Genomic DNA, 19,431 nt, shown 5'->3' with positions numbered 1-19,431 from the left:
AAGAAAAGAAAAGAAAAGAAAAGAAAAGAAAAGAAGAAAAGAAAAGAAAAGAAAAGAAAAGAAAAGAAAAGAAGGAAAGAGAAGAGAAGAGAAGAGAAGAAAAGAGAAGAAAAGAGAAGAAAAGAGAAAAGAAGAGAAGAGAAAAGAAAAGAAAAGAAAAGAAGAGAAGAGAAGAGAAGAGAAGGAGAAGGAGAAGGAGAAGAGAAGGAGAAGGAGAAGGAGAATGCTGCACCCTTTTGATTCGACCCTTCCTGCATGGTAAATAAGTACTTGCTTTTTACTGTAAACTCAATTTGCATCCACTTCAACTCTTCAAGTCAAAAAACTTTTTAGATCTGTTTTCAGAGGCTGAGTTGCACCCGTCATGTAAATTTACTTTAATATATCAAATCGGTGATCTTCGTTGTAAGTGTCTCTGACAGTTTTTGCCGAGAACTAATTGTTGAATTTGAACTTAAAGCATAAAGACAAGCCGGTGAATAAGAATAGTAGATTAATAGTGGCTGAGTACTAAAAAATAAATAGGTGAGAGAAAATATATGGGCAGAAATATGTGTCAGTAAAAACTGAATTTTAATCTATATATTTGGGGGCGCGGCACCGTGATGAAATGATTCAAATTCAGTTTCTACTGACAAAAATTCCTGCCCATACAAATAGTTCCAAGTTTTTATTGCTTTGTTCCCTGAACTGATGTTTTGATCGTTGATCTGGATTTTGGAGGCCACTGCATTCTGACGACTCTCAACTCGTCAAGTGATATCACACAGCCTGATGGATACATAAACACAAGCAGTGCTCATGTTTGCATAAAGTGCACCAAAATCTAAACACGTCTCCATACACATTCAAAAACACTCAATAAAAGTGTGTGTTCAGCATTTACTGTCTGCCCTGAAAGCAAAACAAACAAATGTACAACAGCTTTGTCAGATGCATGGGTGACTCATGATTTTCACACAAATGATTCACATGGTTCACTGTGAGAACTTTGCATGAAAACGGGAGCTTGCAGGTATCAACACATCCTTGAATGTTGATACATGACTTGGTGATTTGCATTTCTTAGTCTCCATTTTCCTCCGAATCAGGCCTGTGGAGTAAGAGCTGACTTTGTGATAACCCAGGCAGCAGCCAGTCAGCCACTCTGCACTTTAGCTTATTGATTACATCAATTAAGTTGCCAACCCCACCCCCCCTCTCTTCTCACATTGTTTCAGTCATACCAATACTTGTATCTGGACTCATTAAACACAGGCAGTGAACAAAAAGCAACACTGCACAATCCACTGTGTCCAAAGGCTGGCTACTCTGTTGCACTGGTTAGTTGGGAGTGGTGAAAGTTTGTGTTCACGACTCCTCCCTCTCACCCTATCAGTTGTGTTAGGGTACACCACTCATTTTCCTGTGGGCCAGTCACTCTTTAGATCTCTCCCATTTACAACACACTCCCTTGCTCTCTCTCTGTATCTCTGCTCCCTCCCTCCCTCCCTTTGCTGTTCCCCTGTTTCCTGCCCTGTTTCTTCATCCCTTCTTCAGAGTCATCTCACTCCCACTCCCAACACGGATCTGAAAACAAGGTCTTCAAGGTAAGAAACACACACACACACACACACATCCTGTCTCATATGCATTTTTATTTTGCCTGTCAAAACAAGGAGTATTTACCGGATAACCACAAAAACAAAAAAAACTTAAGCTCATATGCTTAATTAACACAAGATGGTTTGTTTCATTGTGTTACAGTATTGTTTAATTCAGTCCGATCTGCTGGAGTGTATTCATGTGTTGTTGTTCTGACACATTTTCTTCCCTCCACACCTAAAATTCATGAGGACCAGTCCCTGCATGTGCAGGCGATAACGTGTGAAAACACTGTTTGTAAGAATTTGAACTCCCAGGTGTACTTGGCTGGCTGCAAAGGTACATATGGGTGATGTCAATATTTAAACTTAAACACTTGTTGATTGTACTGTCTGACCCACAATTTCATTGAAACAAAAGAGGTTTTTTTTTGTTGTTGTAGAGTGTTTTGTTTAACTGGTGCACAAAATGTAGAATAATGTGGGGTGGGGGAGTCGGCTAACAGAGAACAGAGCATATTGTTATTCGTCTGTGGTTTTGGACAAGTAAATCCAAATGAATGCTCACCAGTACACAGTGCGTTGTGAATTCAAAACTGCCCAATACGAGCTCCACATCCTGAGTCAGGTATTTTCATTCAGAGGCAAAATAATGTTCATATTCATGTAAAAGTATTGCTGCTTTAATTTTACTTTTACATCAGTAAAACTATTGATGTAAAAAGTAAGTCATTTGAAGTGTAGTAAATGTGTTATGCAGCAGGTTTATGTGTTACAAACAAGAAGACTGTAAGAAGGCTCATGCACTTAAAAGAACAGTGTTCAAAGTTACATTAAATAATTTACCATGAAAATAAAAATACTTTGTTCACTTGCTTTTGTTGAATCTCCAGTTTGTCAGTTTACTGCCTGCCAATTTGCAGTGCAAAGCAATTGATTTTTAATGTCAAGTTTACTGAAAAAACCCAAATAACTAACTAAGAAAATGGATGTCAAAACATATTAAAGAGAAATTACTGAAAAAATTAAAAAGACTTACATTCAAGGCTTTTGCTTTAGTCACACATTATCCACAAACCTAATTACAGTCCCTGAGAGTTGTTATGTGATTAGTACTTTGTAAGCTTTAGCTATGGCAATGCCAAAAAGAATAGCAAAAAAAAGACTCTTAAACTGAAATCATTTTCTCCATATACACATATCATAGCTCAAAAATATTTCCAAAGCTAACAGTCTCTCTGATTTGGTCACAGAAGTCAGAAGATAGTGAAGCATAGTGAAAATAATTATTACGCTTAAAGCCACTGACCTTGCTCACAAGGACAACACTGATATTATGGACAAGCCAGCCAACGAGTAATGACAGAGATCAAAGAGTTTGCGTTACAATGTGTTGTTAGATATTTTGTCTTCATATGAATGAAAAAAAACACTTCATTCCTCAACAGGAGCAAATGTTGTAATCACAACTTTTCCAACAGCATTGTGCTGCTTGTTTTCACAGACTTTGCTGTGGTAAGCTTTAATTACTGTAATTTAAAAGAATAGCAAATATCGTCACTGTGTGTGTTGTTACAGCCTGCCGATACAAGACTAGTCAGATATTTGATTTTGGATTCAAACAGTTCAAAAAGAAATTCAGAGCGTCTCAATATTCCGAGGAAAATGTGAGAAACAGACAGAGATGGAAAAATGTGGTTCTGCTTATCAAGAAGTGTTTGACAATCTGATAAGAACTCTTTTGACAAGGCAGAGACAGCACTACCTCGTAGCTGTAGGCTGACACGTGGTGGTAATTACTGTGATGGTACCATTTATGACCATCTTTTGTGGTCAAATCTGCAGGATGTGGCAATTTCAAAAGGTTTAAGCGAAGATGATGAATAATATATCCATTTTGTATCTCATTGTGCATAGCCACTCATTGTTTAACCTGAATGCACACTAAGCCATCAGGACAAAAATTGAGCTCCCTAGTGGAAGAGTCTGCTTTTTGAGGGTCAAGACTCAGGGTAAGGGTTAGGGAATGCATCATGTTGATAAAAATCCCCACGGAAATAGTGAACTGAGTGAGTGAGTGTGAGTGTGAGTGTGTGTGTGTGTGTGTGTGTGTGTGTGTGTGTGTGTGTGTGTGTGTGTGTGTGTGTGTGTGTGTGTGTGTGTGTGTGTGTGTGTGCGTGCGTGCGCGTGCCTTCACTGACAAAGAGCTGAGTTTCATGTTACACAGTGTCAAAGTTCGCTCGTGACCTGTAATTGCAGCCATATTGTGCTTCTGAATGACTTCATTAGAAATTAATGCGAGAGGCTGCAGAAACAGGAAAAGTTTCACATGAGGAAAAAAATGTTTTTCCCATACACATGTGTACTTTTTCCTTATGAAAGACTGTATTGTGGATCTGGAATGGAACTGTTTTCGGACACTGATTATACACAACTCAAACAACAGGTTACCTGGCGCCGCGCTAGTGGCAGCCTGCTGAAGCAGCTCCCCCCTGAGAGACCCCCTGCTGTAGTGATGAAATTTCCTCTCGGGGATTAATAAAGTGTATAAAATAAAAAATAAATCAAAAAATCAAAAAAATCAAAGCTGTTTCAGGCATGCAATGTTTATGAACAACATTCAAATTTGACTGAGAAGTTCTTTCTCAGATGTGAATACTTTACAGGGCCGGTAACTCCACACACACACACACACACACACACACACACACACACACACACACACACACACACACACACACACACACACACACACACACACACACACACACACACATGGAGGAAAGAGTAACACAGAACATCCATTGGGGTTTGTGCTATACTGGAATGTGGCAGCAAATGTATGTTGGATGTTGTAATTTAGCTCTATACCCGTTCACTGATCCTTCCATGATATGTGAACAAGTTCTGCCAGTTAGCGTTGTGCCATGTATTGGAAGGACAAATAATACACCAATAATTGCCTAAACATGCAGGGATTCCATTGAAGCAAATTTAGCTCTATACCCGTTCACTGATCCTTCCATGATATGTGAACAAGTTCTGCCAGTTATAATACACCAATAATTGCCTAAACATGCAGGGATTCCATTGAAGCGCAGCAGAGACACTTGTTGACTGTTATAGAAGTGCCAAGCTTTTCTTCTTTCCTTCCATTTACAGGGCCGGTAACTCCACACACACACACACACACACACACACACACACACACACACACACACACACACACACACACACACACACACACACACACACACACACACACACACACACACACACACACACACACACACATGGAGGAAAGAGTAACACAGAACATCCATTGGGGTTTGTGCTATACTGGAATGTGGCAGCAAATGTATGTTGGATGTTGTAATTTAGCTCTTTACCCGTTCACTGATCTTTCCATGATATGTGAACAAGTTCTGCCAGTTAGCGTTGTGCCATGTATTGGAAGGACAAATAATACACCAATAATTGCCTAAACATGCAGGGATTCCATTGAAGCGCAGCAAAGACACTCGTTGACTGTTATAGAAGTGCCAAGCTTTTCTTCTTGCTGTCTGGCAAGCCGTCAAAAGCTGTCGACCAGTCACGGTGGAAGTAACTGACACCTCCCAAGATTCTTTAATCACACCTCAAATCCTCACTTCACTTTCTTCAAAAAAACTTAAGCTGAGAGAAACACGTTTTCTCCTTTAGAACAAATTACCATTAATGTTACTGCAAAAAATAATTTTCTTTACTGGATCAAAAGTAATCTTTTTAATTGAAGTAACTCATTACAAATCATTATCGATGACATAAGGTTATCATTTTAACTGCAAGAGCATCCCCAGCACCAAATTGTGATTCACTTTTTTCCTCCTCTTTGTGTCTATTAAACCTAGAGATATTGCTCAGTATATCAACATTTGTTCATAATTACTTTTCAAACCTCCCCAGATGTCGTCACTCTGGGAGCTAAGAAGCTTTTAGAGAGAGCAATAACCCCATTTATTGTTGTTTAAACCCCCTTTTTCTTGAAAACAGGAAATTGTTTCCAAACAGGAAATGGGCTACAAGTGCCGCATAGTAGGAGTGCTGCTTCTCCTGTTGGCCAGCATCGCGGCCCTCATTGCTGTTGCTGTGATCCAGGACACCTGGAGCACTAAAGAGTACAGCTTAGAGGTGAACACATACATGCATGTACACAAAGGCCCACGGAGGTGCACATAAACATTTAGCCACTTATCATTTGGTAGAGCTTGTTCACAACAAGAAAGTACAAACACATGGCAGATATTATCCAGATATCGGGATCAGGGAGACTTTTCCTCTCTCGGCTTGTTAACGGATGTTGGTCCTGTGAAACTATGTGTGGTCTGATGGGAAGATGGTGGGTGTTGCAGTTAAACACCATCTTTACACCAGCTTTTGTCAGGTTAGCATGATTCAGGGCATTTAGATATGTAAGCAGTCAAAGTGCAAACAGATAGATCAAATAAAACATTTTTTGGTTGTAACATGATTTCCCCCCCCCCCCCCTTCTTTCTTTTAGTATGGCATCGTGATAGACTCCGGTTCATCTCGATCCAATGTGTACCTGTATGAATGGCCAGGGGAGAAGCAGAATGAAACCGGAGTGGTGACTGAGATAATGAACTGTAAAGTTACTGGTGAGTTACTGTCTCAATGTTTTCTAGAATTAAGTGACATTTTTTTTTTTTTAAAACACTCTAAAATTAAAAACTAGGAGTAGTGACCTGAATTACGTGATGCAGAGAAGAGAAAAAGCTCAAGCTTAATGAGCGCTTTAAAAAAATATTAGCACTGTACTGAAGAATATGAATTTAGCTTGGCTTTGTGCCTACAGGTATTCCTATCTCGGCAATGAAAGTGGACCCACAAAAAGATGCTGAAGCATGGGAAGGATTCAAAAGCTGCATGGACAAAGTCATCCAAATGATTCCTGCTGAAAAACACAAAAGCACACCTCTCTTTCTGGGATCTACAGCTGGAATGAGACTGCTACGGTAAGAAAGCTTTGCCGTATTCTCTTACCATGTAAAATATATTGGTGAGCTAAAATGATAATGTGATCAGTAAATTTGTTGATTGACCAAAGAATAATGGCAACTATTTTTGATTTCCGAGGAATTGATTAAGTTCCTTTTCAGTAAAATGCAAAAAATAAGGGCCAGCTTCACAATTGTGAATTATTGCTAGTTTCCTGGTTTGAAAGTCAACTCAAGATTTGGGAATTTTTGACTACTGGTCAGACAAAACAGAGCAATTAGAATATATTAACCTGCATTAAGGAATAATGTTGTTATTCTACAGGTACAAATTAATGATTGGTGTTATTATTGATGTTGGCACACTGATGTCATGTCAATTTAGATGAGAAACCCAATAGGTGTACTACCTACCGCTCCTTGTGGGTACTGTAGTTTGAGAACCTGGAAAATATATAAGCATAATAACAAGAGTTCTTTTTGTGCAGTCTTTATACGGGACGACTGTATGTAAACACAACACTCATGTACAAGTCCTCCTCTTCCTCCACCTCCTCCTCCTCCTCCTCCTCCTCCTCCACCTGCTCTCTGCAGCCTCCTCCACATGTAGTCGGGCTTGTTTATCCGGACCGGTACCGGTACATGTAACCGAGAGGGTCGCTGATCGTAACGTTACACCGGAGTACAAAAACAACAACCCTCATTAATGTGAGGACAAGATCTCCTCTGGTCCATGTTCACCATCACCCCGACATGTAAAATACAGAGTTACATGTATTATAGTTCCTTATCGTAGCTATATTGAGACGCATAAAACAATCCGCGGTTATCGGAGCATTTTCCTCTGAACTCTGCTACAAGCTCAATAGAAGCTACTTAGCACGTTAGCTCCCATTTCACCAAAATAAAGTTATTCTACACCGAGTAAAAGGAGAAGCGATGCGTCCATGAACTCCGTCCGTCTCCGGTCCAAGTTGAAACTATCCGCCGTGAAATGGTCCCTGCAGAGGCGGCTGTTGGTGTTAATCCTAAAGTCTCCTTTAGCGAGACTCTTCACGAAACCAATCCACCTCTTTTTCCTTCATCAGTAGGACATTTAAACAGCGATGCAGCGCTGCTTTGGAGGTTCTTACTTCCAGGAAAGATGAACTTGCGGGTGGAGGGAGACGTCCTGTAGCAGCTAGCTGATGTACAACAACAATCTGACTAACAGGAGTAGAACTGAAGTCCAGTGGGATGACATCTTATGCAAATGAGCTCCAGGCTTTTATAGCGTTTCACAGTGTGAGAGGAGGAGCCATGCAGAAGGTTATATAAACCGGCTGTGATCTGACGTAGATAGGTTGTTGTGACGTAGATAGGTTAGGTTTTTAGCTCCGCCTAAAAAAAACCTGAGCTGAAGACAGATGAGAAACTGTTTGACGGTCTAACTCCACATTTCAGTGCGACAAAGTTTTCAAACTTTGCACATGTTTTCAGCAACTCATTTCACACGTATATAATGTACTGGGAAACAAATCTTGGAATTTGCTTTCCAGCATCTTTAAGGCAGGCTGTAGTCAACAGGATAGCCGAATAGCCAGCTTATATTTGGAGCCTGGCAGTAAGTTTAGCAGTGAAAGCAACACATTGAAACTGCGCTCATGTTAAATATCATGACACGCTTTTCTTTTTTTTTTTTTTCCCTCTACAACATTTTCAAATTATTACGGTTAAGTAGCTCACCGACCTTACATGTTCAACTCTGGCATCAGCACCGCTAATTATTAAATAACAGGGCCTGAAGAAATTTGCAAACGTAAATCCACGTGTAACACAGAAGTACGCTGAATCTAACCACTGAATAAGATGACGTTTGAATCCATGATATGATACACAGCAACATGTCAAACAGCAGTCTTACCAGCAGTCTTACCAGCAGCTCCGCAGTCCCGCCGATGAACTGAGCGCTGGCACTTGAATGCTGACGCATGCGCACGTTGCAGTGCTGATATCTGGAGGTACTGCTTTTTATTTTGTGTGTGGATTAAACAAACTAAGTGGTCAGCTTTGCGGTTTCCATTTAGCTAATCTTTTCTACCTTTGGACAGAGGGAGGTCTTCTGGCTGGCTCTTGCTTCATATTTACTGCACAGACCCGAGTCATATCAATCTTTTTAACCTAACTCTTTAAAACAAAGCAATTGAATATATTGCTGTAGAAAATAGTGATTCCACTTCTGACTTTCTGTTTGCAGCACAATTATAATCCTGTTCTTTTTTCTTTTTTTTCTGCTTTGCTATAAGTGAGGAAGATGTAGACAAGTCCAATGAAGTCTTGGCAAGTCTCAGAGAATACTTGAGTTCACTGCCGTTCCTCTTCCAAAATGCCTCTATAATTAGCGGCCAGGAAGAAGGGCTGTACGGGTGGGTCACTGTCAACTACCTAATGGAAAACTTCCTGGAGGTAAGACACTATCTCACCTGTCAAAGTGTACTTGTCGATTTAAAACATCTGCTTGAAAAAAAAAAAAAAAAAAAAAAGACCACTATATGTTTTATCATTATTTATTACCCTTTTCTATTATATTTGCAGAAAAACCTGTGGAACGCCTACGTACGCCCAGACGGAGCGAAGACTGTAGGTTCAATGGACCTCGGCGGAGCATCAACGCAGATTGCCTTTGCAGTCCAGGATGACCTCAAGGGGCCTGACTACTTGCACGTCAAACTGTATGGTTACTCTTACAATGTCTACACACACAGTTTCCTCTGCTATGGCAAAAATGAGGCTGAGAAGAAGGTTCTGGACAAAGTAATCCAGGTACACAAGTTTTCTTTTTGTTTCCTTTGCATGTGTGTACAGAAGAACATGTCACAGCTTGCTATGTGTTTCTGTGTTCCCATTTAAGTATGCACAGAAGTGGGAATGTCTGCCAAAAGGCAGTTTGTATGTGCAAACCAAACTCCATTCATGCCCAATTAAGAATTGATTGGTGAAGGCTGCTGCTGCTAAAGGGGCAATATTAGACCAGTCAAGGATGCATTATGTCATTAATAATATTGATCGAACCATGAAAGTCGTCAAGCTAGTTTGCGAGAAATGCATTATTTCCAGTACCTCAGCATCGTTTTTCAAGCTAAAAGTAATTATTGAGAGGAAGTATGCTTCGCTGTCAGAATATACATTTGCTGTAGAGTCCTGGTATGAAAAGTTCAAGTGAAAGTTTATATTAAAATATGATGGGTCTGTAAATGCACAAGTGTGGGAATACTGTCCAAACTCTTCCCTCTTATCTCATCTTCCCATGTCTCTTTTCTGTTGCTTACTTTTTAAAAAAAAAACATTTTTAATTTAGAGTTTTTGTTTCCTTCTCATCATCTATTCCTTTTCTTGACATTTTTTCCACCTTTTAATGTTTCAGGAATCATCTGACCCAACCAACATCATAAACCCCTGCTACCCTGAAGGTTATAATCTTACCTTGAAGGCCTCATCCATTTATGACACGGAGTGCACAAGAAAACCCATAAACTACGACCCAGATCAATCCTTCTACTTGACTGGAACTGGCGATTCAGATAGCTGTGAGAGAATAGTGAAGTCCATATTTGATTTCAAGAATTGTTCGTCCTCACAGTGCTCCTTCAACGCGGTCGAGCAGCCACCAGTCACTGGAGATTTTATGGTAACTCGCAGTGCAAATATAACACATGCAAGCAACCAGAGGAAGATGCAAAGTTACGTACTGTCTCTTTCTACTGTCCCTGCCAGGCATATGCTGGATTCTTTTACATTGCAAGGGCTCTGCTGATCAATGGCACATCGGATTTGTATCAATTCAACGCCTCAGTTAGGAATTTCTGCCACACAAATTGGACATTGGTAAGTTTTTTAAACTGATATTCAGCTATAGTACAAACCGCTATCACACCAAAGCGTGTTTTACACCTGTCAGTCCACTATAACATACTATGTCAGTGTCATGTTATTGTCTCACCTAGGTGTAAACCATGTGATTAGGTTTAGATAACAAAACCACATGGTTAGAGTTGGGCACCAAACTACTTGGTCAGGGTTTGGAAAAGATTTCTCCACAGAAATTCATGTTGCTTTATGCAGAGTACAGCCCTGGTCTCCTTGGTGAAAGTCCTGCGTGACTGTGCAATTAGACATCTCAATGCACGCAGTTCCATTAGCACACTGACATGTTAGTACAGTTACTTGTGTAGTGTGTCAATTTTGACAGGCAGGTGCGTGGCATGTTAAATCAAACATTGCTATTCTGCATTAATAGGAAATGAGTGTAACATTTGAATGCATCATCCCCCACTTATCTAATTTGGCAGAAGATGCATTGTAAATGATCTGACTTTGCTCATTTAGCTAAAAACTAAACGTGTTTTTGTGCCGTTTCTTTCACACATAAAAAAAACCCAACATACTGAGAGCTTCTATCTAACAACAATTTACGAGCGTGAATCAATAAGTTCTGGTCTTCTTCACGCGCAGCACCTTGATGTGCACTGAGCATGAGGAAGCTATAATCTTTGTGTGTAAGTATTCCAAGTTTTATTGCTTAATCAAAATCAGCACCCGAGATACACATGTTTTTGTGTGCACGTCAATTTCTCCATGACCATGAACAGAAGTGCACAATAAATATTGTGTCAATGGAGACCCCTGAAAGGCTTCTGAAAAGCCTATGGCAATGAGCTCGGCAAGGTGTTTTGAGTGACATTCACATGTAAAGAGAGCCAGAACGTCACAGTCCAAAACCAAAAGAGGCTCAACCGGTTATGAGCTCAACCAGGTGGGGTTTCTATGATATTTGCGGGGTTGTGCAGAATGACTTTGTCCCCCAGAGTCAGACTGTCAATACAGAGATGTACTGTGACGTTTTGAGGCGTCTGAGGGAAAACATTCAGTGGAGACAAGTTGAACTGTGGAGCAAAGGCACTCTCCAACTCCAACTTTCTTACACAAAGACGATTGTAAATCTCCAGAACTCCTACTCATCAGATTTGATTTTCTGCCACTTCTTTCAGTTTCCCCAAAATTTGATGAAAGATGTGAGCCGAGCTCTCTGCTCAAGTTTTAATTGTATGAAGAAACTGCCATGCGCACGGATCAGCACTCACAAACATGTGTGTAACTCAGGAACTGATGTTAATCAAGCGGCAAAATTCGTAACGCTCACTGAGGACGGTTATAGCTTCCTCCTGCTCTGTGAACGTCAAGTTTCTGCGCACTGTTCACGCACAACAGGAGCAGTCTTTGCACTTTTTGATCCACTTTTGTAGTGGTACTTGGTGAAAAATAAACCCTTGTGTTGGTGTGTACAAACTGCATTGGTATAGTGATATGAGTCCTGGATAGACGAAGTTGTATATTATCGAATCTTAATTGTAAACTGGAGTCAGTCTTGCTCAAACAATGCCTTGTCTCGTGCGGCCTTGTAACGCTGATATTTTGTTAATAGCATTCAGTTTAATTCCTTTGTGCCGTTGTTCTTCCTAATGACAGGCTAAACTCTGATCTTTGTTTCTTTTTCTTTCAGCTGAAAGAACAAAAGACATGGATCAATGACAAATTCCTCAGGACTTACTGTTATGCAGCTCACTATGTCTTCACTTTGCTGGCAGATGGATACAAGTTTGACGAAGACACCTGGAAAAACATTAATTTCGAAAAAGAGGTTGGTTGAACAACAACATGTTCATTTTAATTGTCTTGAAGAAAATACCACCACAGCTTAATGTTCTTTTAAACAACTGTGAAGCCCGTGCTTTGCAACAAAATAATGTGTATTTTATGTAGTTTAATCAGTGTGGCTGATCAATTACATCTACTCCCACACACAGGCATTTAATAGCCAATATCATAAATAAGTGTGAATGAGGCCACCACCCACTGTCACCAAAAATGGATGGCTGACATACTAATTATCTGCATTCAAAAGGTTACAGCCAGAATGAAAGGCATTCAGTGTATCTTTTCACAATGGAGGTCCCTCAACTGAAGGGGATTCCTCGTCTGTCACACTCAGTGTATCACACACGAGTCATAAAGAAAGATAGTTCTTAAAAAGTCGCACATTACAACACTTTTAGAAGCAAGACAAGACAAGACTGTTCCTCAGCAGCTGGCAACGTTCCTTATTTCCAACAAGATAATTTGTGTGCCATTTAGAGCTTTCAGGGTGTCTGGCAGTCTGGCAGTTGGTAGGTCCTTACAAAGGGAGTAACAAAACAGACATGTTTTTTTTTTTTTTTAGAAGGATGTTGTTATGACTCATCTTGGCCCTAGAGATGCAATTGTGTAACTTCATGACAGGACTGTTTGATAGTTTCAACTACTGTAGACACGCAAATGGGTGTAGTGGTGTACCGACAGCATGAGCTACTGATAAATAATCTTTGTACAGCTTGTAAATGTTCTCCTTTTTTCTTCTCTTCAGGTAAAGGACACCAGCATAGGCTGGAGTTTGGGCTACATGTTGAGTATGTCCGATATGATCCCGTCTGAAGTGAAAAGAATCCCCCCCATGTCAAACCTCGTCTTTGCCGGCCTTATCTTTCTATTTTCAGCACTAACCATTGTAACTGTTGTTTTAGTTTTTATTGTCCTCATTCGCACCTGCTTTTGAGAGTCTAAGTTACAAAGGGAATCATCTGCCACTGAAAGCCTTGGAGGCAGCTGGGACTGGAGTGGCTGGAGAGTGCTACAATCGCATGCACCAAGACATTTCTATTGAAAGTTACTAATGAATTTTTTTTTTTCAACTTCAGCCATTAACTGCTATCAATTTCAAACACTTAAGGGCCTCAAATGAGTCTTTGAGTTACTTTCAGATGTTAGACGCTAAAATGCAGTTCTAAAAAGTATTAAAAACAGTCATTTTGTACCTCAGGGAAGCTTACAAAGATGTATGGAATGATTTTTTTTTTCTTGCATTGGGTGATTGTCGTCAACAAGAAGGTGACAGTGGTCATCTGAATGGCACACAAATGACGGAAGAGCACCCACAAAATGTCCATGTGCTTGGTCTTGCTGCACATTCTTGCTACAGATTCTACTGTATATGTGCATTCACACGAGTCCTCACATGGACCCCTAGGCAGGAGCTACTATTTACTCACTCCCTGATTGTGTTTTTCTGTGTTATTCATGTCATTGCACTGAATGCATTTACTTTACTTTACTACAAACATGGTAGCATTTTGCCACAGCTTTAAGGTAGTGTTTTATATTGTGTATGAACTATGTGCACAACAATACTCTACATTTATTGAATGAAAACCTCCCCAATAAAGAACACATTGAATGTACAATGTGCCATTGTTTTACCATGGTCTTACAAACTAACGTGAAGTCATAAAGTTTTCCAGTCTACTTACAAAAAGATAAACTATGGTGCCAGTAACCAAGTGAGCACTGAAAATTATTTAGTGATGCATCAGTTGCAAGTATTGTTTCTTTCAGGTAGATACATCATACTTATACTGTATACTAACCTTGTGTTTTTCTATTACTGGGAAGGTTTTCATTCTGAACAGAGTATTGTTATGCATGAACAATACTGGATTTTTGCTGATATTCGACATACCGATACTTTTGAACTGCTTTGGCCGATTGCCGATACCGATGTTTGCACAACCTGGCTAGTCGACACTGACACTACTCACATAACCAGTTTTCAGAGTCATGTATACACTGTATTCTTTGTATTATAAGAAATATGTCTCATTGTGTCATTCAATGTCTTTTTTTGTGTATTGACTTCATTTTGTCAGTTCTGTCTCTTTTATTGTCCTTGTAAAGTTAGATATAATTCCATTATTTAAAAAAAAAAGTTGAAGGAATTAGGAGGGAAACATTCCAGTATACTTTCACAAGAGAGTGAGTTGTTCCAGGGGGATTTCCAACATTATTTTTGACCAACAGCATGAATAAAAACTGTGTTCTTACATTCTCTATACATCATACTTTGACTAGCATTCAGTAATATTGTTGTCACTGCACTGAAGAAAATTATGCATGATTCTAATTTGATGGACTGACTGCTTTGTTCCTGCTTCGATAACAGTTACAGTATCTCTCTATTCAGCATTTAAATAAATGTATCTACTAATGGCATCTTTTGTGGCTGTTGCTTCATAACCTCCCTTATTCATGGGTTTCCCAAACTCAGCATGCTATTTAATTTGATACTAAACACAAAAATCGCAAGTGGCTCCTTCCTCAAGTGTATTTTACTAAGGTACAACCATGTTTGTGTAAATCTAAAAACTTCTGTTGTATATGTGGCAACTGGCCAACTTTAAACTCCCTGGTGACTTGAAAGATTGTACACAAGTGCACATAAACACATGCAGCTCTTTCCATATTAACTCTCCACTCATACAGAATACAACAGCACCCTCTACTGGCAATGCATTGTACCTGCAGAATATATACGACGAGTACTGTTTGAAATATTTTTTTATTGAAAGTTTTGTCTAAAAAGAGAACAAAAACAAAACAACAAACAAAAAGACACATTTTTAAACTACAGCAATAACCACTGGTTCTACAGACACTCTCAAAATCACAATTTGAAAGACATGGGAGGCATGTGACCAAGCAAATAAAAAAATAGCATCATCAAAGTTATTTCTGTTGCATCTTCTTTTACACACCTGTACAAAAAAAGATCTCATAAATATTACTTTTGTTCTCGCTTTCTCTACTCTCTCGCTCTTCCTTTCTCTCTCTCTCTCTCTCTCTCTCTCTCTCTCTCTCTCTCTCTCTCTCTCTCTCTCTCTCTCTCTCCCTCTCTTTCTCTCTCTCTCTTTCTCTCCTTTCAATAATTTATTTTCCACTAGAGGTTTGTATCTGCTTGATTTTGGTTGAACCATGTTTTTTCTATGTCCATCTGTTCCGGCATCTCCTTTAGCTTCCTCTCATTGGTGGGCGGGTCTTCGAGGGTGTGACCTCAGAACCAGTGACAGCCAGTTAAATTTCTTTTGGGATTTTTGCTCTCAGCTGATGCATTAGTATTCAGCACAAAATAATGCAAATTCCTATTTATTTATTCTTTAAAAGGTCAATTACTGTCATTCTGGAGGTGCACCTCTTCCTCAGACACCCAACACAAGACAACCTCGATCCCCCATACTGAAAAGTGTTTAGCAGCTCACACATCATAATTAATTCTTAAAAAAAAAAAAGGCAGCATCAAAAAAAATCTCCTTGTCATTTTAGGAGAATACACATAAACTGAAATGATTTTGATAAACAGAAATGCCCTTTTCCTCTAACATATTTAGTGGCTTGTGTTTGGCAAGACAACGACATAAAACAGTTTGTTGGACTGAGACTGTGTTCAGAGTGTAGTAATTAAATGTGTTTGCCTTTTGGTAAGCAGTCATTATGAATTCTCAGTGTCGGCGTTTAGGATGTAAGGTCGGTCAGTGCAGCCCGAGGAGGATGCAGGGGTTTGTAAGATTAAAAAGTGACACACTGATGTCAGTTTTTTTTTTTTTTTTTTTATCTCTCGGAAGATGTTACAGTGCCACTTTAGATCATAATTACGTTTGATTACATGACAAATGGAATATCTCATCTGGTTGAGGCAATTGTGTTAAAGACCTACTGCGTGTTCTCATACACCGATAAAATCATCTTACACAACAAAGGCATGAAAAGCAAGAAAAACATTTTTTTTTTGTTTTGTTTCAAAGGTGAAAGAACTAATCAAGAAAAAGCAACATAAGGAAGATCTCTTCACTACCTAGTTTCTTCATCTTTGGTATAAAATATGCCACCTGTAGGCTGCGTTTGTTCAACAGTTAAGAAAGACTCGAGAAACTGTCAACCGTTTTACTAAAACTATTGCTTTTTGCACATTTAAAAATCCTAGCGTGTTTTTCTGCTTTTTGTCCAAGTCAGAAATGTTCCTTTTTTTTTCTTCTTCTTCTTGTTGCGGTGAGACAAGCAAAGCAGGCAAAGCAAAGATCTTTAAAAAAAAAAAAAAAAAAAAAAAGACTGCAATTAAAATCCAAAACAACATGAAAATACAAATGTGGTGGAGAAACAGAACTTTTACCACATGATTAAACCAAACTGCATTTTCCAGGAAGCAGTGGATTGACCCTTCCGACAAGCCACGTTAAATTGGTTTTTTTTTTCTAACCAACCAACATCAGCTGCACTGCAACACATAATTTAAAATCATCTTCATACAAATACAACCTTTTTTTTTTTTTTTTTATCCTGTACAGATAGCTTTGTAGATTTCATCTCTGAGGTTCTCAGAAACCTCTCAACTCATTCAACCACTCAGTCTTTTTTTTTTTTTTTTTTTTTTTTTGAATAATTCAACACTATGGGAACTTTTTTCCCAAAGTTTGAGAAAATTAAGGCAATAAAGATTTACGAAAACATTGATATTCTAGAAAACTACTCAAATAATAAAAATAATGAAAATAATGTAGCTTAATATCAAAGGAAGACAGCCTGTTTTTTTTCTAGACTTTGCTTCCTTTTTTAATTTTTTTTTTTTTTTTATAAAAAAAAGTCTGAAAATCTACCTGCACATTCAAATGTTCTTTTTTTTTTTTTTCTGTACAGCTTGTTGGTTGAGTTTAGATTTCAGTCTATGTCTTCTCTTTTTCCTTTGGAGGCAAAGTCCAGTCTCAAGGTGAAAAATGATAAACTCAAAGTTGCAGACTGTGATTGATTTCATTGTCCTCTCGTTCAGCAAACCATCATTTGTTTTTTCTTCGGTCTCTTTCTTGGTTCAACCAGGTAAGAAAGATAATTGATTTTTTTTTTCTTCATTTTGTCTTTTATTTGGTGCCTGTGCACAGTGGAAGCATTCTCCCCTCAGTGTTGTCCATGCCACCTCTGTTTTTTTTGTGTGTCCTGTTTCATTTTGATTCTCTCTGTCTCCAGAGCCTTAGTGCAGTCCTTCTAAAGGCAATGCAGCGATGATTCCTGCCGATCTCGTTATCTAAAGGAGACAGAAAAGTCGGTGAACAAAAGGGCGACTGAGGAAACCGTGGACAATGTTAGTCTTATTCTTTGTGCAACAGCTATGTGCAAAGGAAACCACCAGCAGGTTATCTAGGAGGCAGAAAAACAAGACAAACAGCAGGAGAACGAGGAAAACAGGGAGGGGGTGTTTTACAAGCAACGATAGACTTGATGCTGTGACCAAAACAGCAAAGTGTGGCATAGCATTTTGTCTGAACACTAGTCCTCCGCCGCTAATTCTGTACACGCATGCTAGTCAACAATAATTATAATGCAAGGAAATGTCAACCTTGAAGAAGACAGTTTCATGCATTCTTCCAAAAATCAAACATGACGTTTCTTTCTCTCGGCCTGTCCAGATTCTTTACCATAAAAATATGCGAAATCCCACACCTTTGATGAGAAGATTGACAGTGAATGTAAATGCAAGAAACAAAAGCAAGTATCTACAAAGGAATCTATGAAAGAGCAGAGACAAAGTGTGTCGTTTAAACTAAACATTAAGGGAGCCCTGCCAAATGGGGAAGCTGTGGCTCGGATGGTAGAGCGGGTTGGTCCTCTCATCATAAGGTTGGCAATTTGATCCCTCGTTCCTCTTGTCCACATGCCGAAATGTCCCGTGGCAAAACACTGGACCTCAAGGCGAGCACCTTGCATGGCAGCTTTGCAGCCATTGATGTGTGAACGGCAGAATGGGAGGCAAACTAAAAAAGCACTTTTGAGACTGCGAAGGTGATAAAGTGCTATATAAGTGCAGACCATTTGCCACTTTAATGGGCTCATAATGTATGTAATCCAGTTGCGATAACAACATGCAATATATGTATAGGGTACACATTCCCTGCTTTTCACTAAAAACACCATAGCTTTGAAATATATGAACTTGATTTGACTAACTCAGACTACTTAAGCCTCACATCAGATTAACTTTGCCCCCATCACTTAAATTGGAAATGCATGAAGAAGGAATCTCCCATAATGGCCAGTATGAACAGTGGGAATTGTTCAGGCAAGTAGAACCTCTTACAATGTCCTTATAGGCGCCTGACTAATGTTTGGAGACAGACTTGATCAATTGTCAACTTCTCCTTTGAAAATAATTTCAGCTATTAGAAAAAACATAATTTTAAAATGAAAAACCATGTTGTGTTTTATAGCTGTTGTTTATGTGTAATATTTAGAGGCTATCTAAGTTTGCACAAAGTTTTCCCATAATGTGCTGCTTACTGTCAGAATCCCACTTTTGATAGAATGATTTTGTGAATGTATAACAGTGGAACAAAACCTGCTTAAAAGCTGACAGTGGAGTTGAGGACTAATGCTGTGCAGCAGTAATATAATATATCTGCAGCAGCTGTGCAGGATGTGAAAAAAATGGAGACTTCTACTCATTACACTCACTTAGTCTGCTGGTAAGAGTAGGCTGTGGCATGATCTCCTGTGTTCTCCACTGATAGAGACTGCTGCCCACTGGGGTCCTGCGTGGGGGGGACAGCTGTCTGTGGAGATGGGTCTGTCACCACGCCCTGAACAGAAACACAGTCACAGGAAGAGCGTCACATATGAAACCTTTTATTGTTAGAGGGTTGTAATTTTAAGCTCACAGCCTCAGACAAGTGAGGAAAACTAAGGACACTTTGATTCCACACAGCACTGAAATTCAGAAGAACCAAACAGTTTAGCAAAAACAACAAATCTCTTTGCATTGTTTAAAAGATGCACATTTTTAGAAAGAACTTGTTAAACAGTTAGTCAGGACTTTAATTATGGTTTAGAGGTTTAGAATTCTCCATATTCTACTCAAATTTGTTAGACACACAATATGATATTCGTTTTGTGTCTTCACAACAGTA

General features: G+C 39.2%; 2 protein-coding genes across 3 annotated transcripts in view; one reads left to right on the top strand and one right to left on the bottom strand.

Moving 5' to 3' along the window:
* Positions 1–1,466: 1,466 nt before the first annotated feature.
* On the top strand, positions 1,467–15,036 carry entpd3 (ectonucleoside triphosphate diphosphohydrolase 3). Of its 2 annotated transcripts, none has more exons than XM_069693173.1 (10): positions 1,467–1,589; positions 5,616–5,753; positions 6,124–6,241; positions 6,439–6,598; positions 8,866–9,025; positions 9,155–9,382; positions 9,984–10,247; positions 10,334–10,444; positions 12,120–12,257; positions 13,020–15,036. In XM_069693173.1, the coding sequence occupies exons 2-10, from the start codon at positions 5,637–5,639 to the stop codon at positions 13,206–13,208; spliced, it is 1,485 nt and encodes a 494-aa protein (XP_069549274.1). In that variant the 5' UTR covers positions 1,467–1,589; positions 5,616–5,636; the 3' UTR covers positions 13,209–15,036. The 2 variants fall into 2 exon arrangements, with proteins under 2 accessions (XP_069549274.1, XP_069549273.1); XM_069693172.1 differs by having other exon boundaries at positions 1,505–1,923.
* LOC138617854 (RNA-binding motif, single-stranded-interacting protein 3-like) overlaps positions 15,026–19,431 on the bottom strand; it is a 119,362-nt gene continuing 114,956 nt past the window's right edge. Inside the window, exons 13-14 of the mRNA XM_069693174.1 lie at positions 18,980–19,104; positions 15,026–17,555 (exon numbers count right to left, since the gene is read on the bottom strand). Of these exons, the coding sequence (XP_069549275.1) occupies positions 17,552–17,555; positions 18,980–19,104 (129 nt within the window). The 3' untranslated portion in view covers positions 15,026–17,551. The remainder of the gene's footprint in view (positions 17,556–18,979; positions 19,105–19,431) is intronic.

This window comes from Brachyistius frenatus, unplaced genomic scaffold (genome assembly GCF_029030835.1).
Source record: "Brachyistius frenatus isolate BFR_SWC_R1_liver_20210118 unplaced genomic scaffold, ASM2903083v1 Contig_14, whole genome shotgun sequence".
NCBI lineage: Eukaryota > Metazoa > Chordata > Actinopteri > Embiotocidae > Brachyistius > Brachyistius frenatus.
Note: the sequence above shows the minus strand (reverse complement) of the source record. Positions and strands in the feature narration are given on the sequence as shown.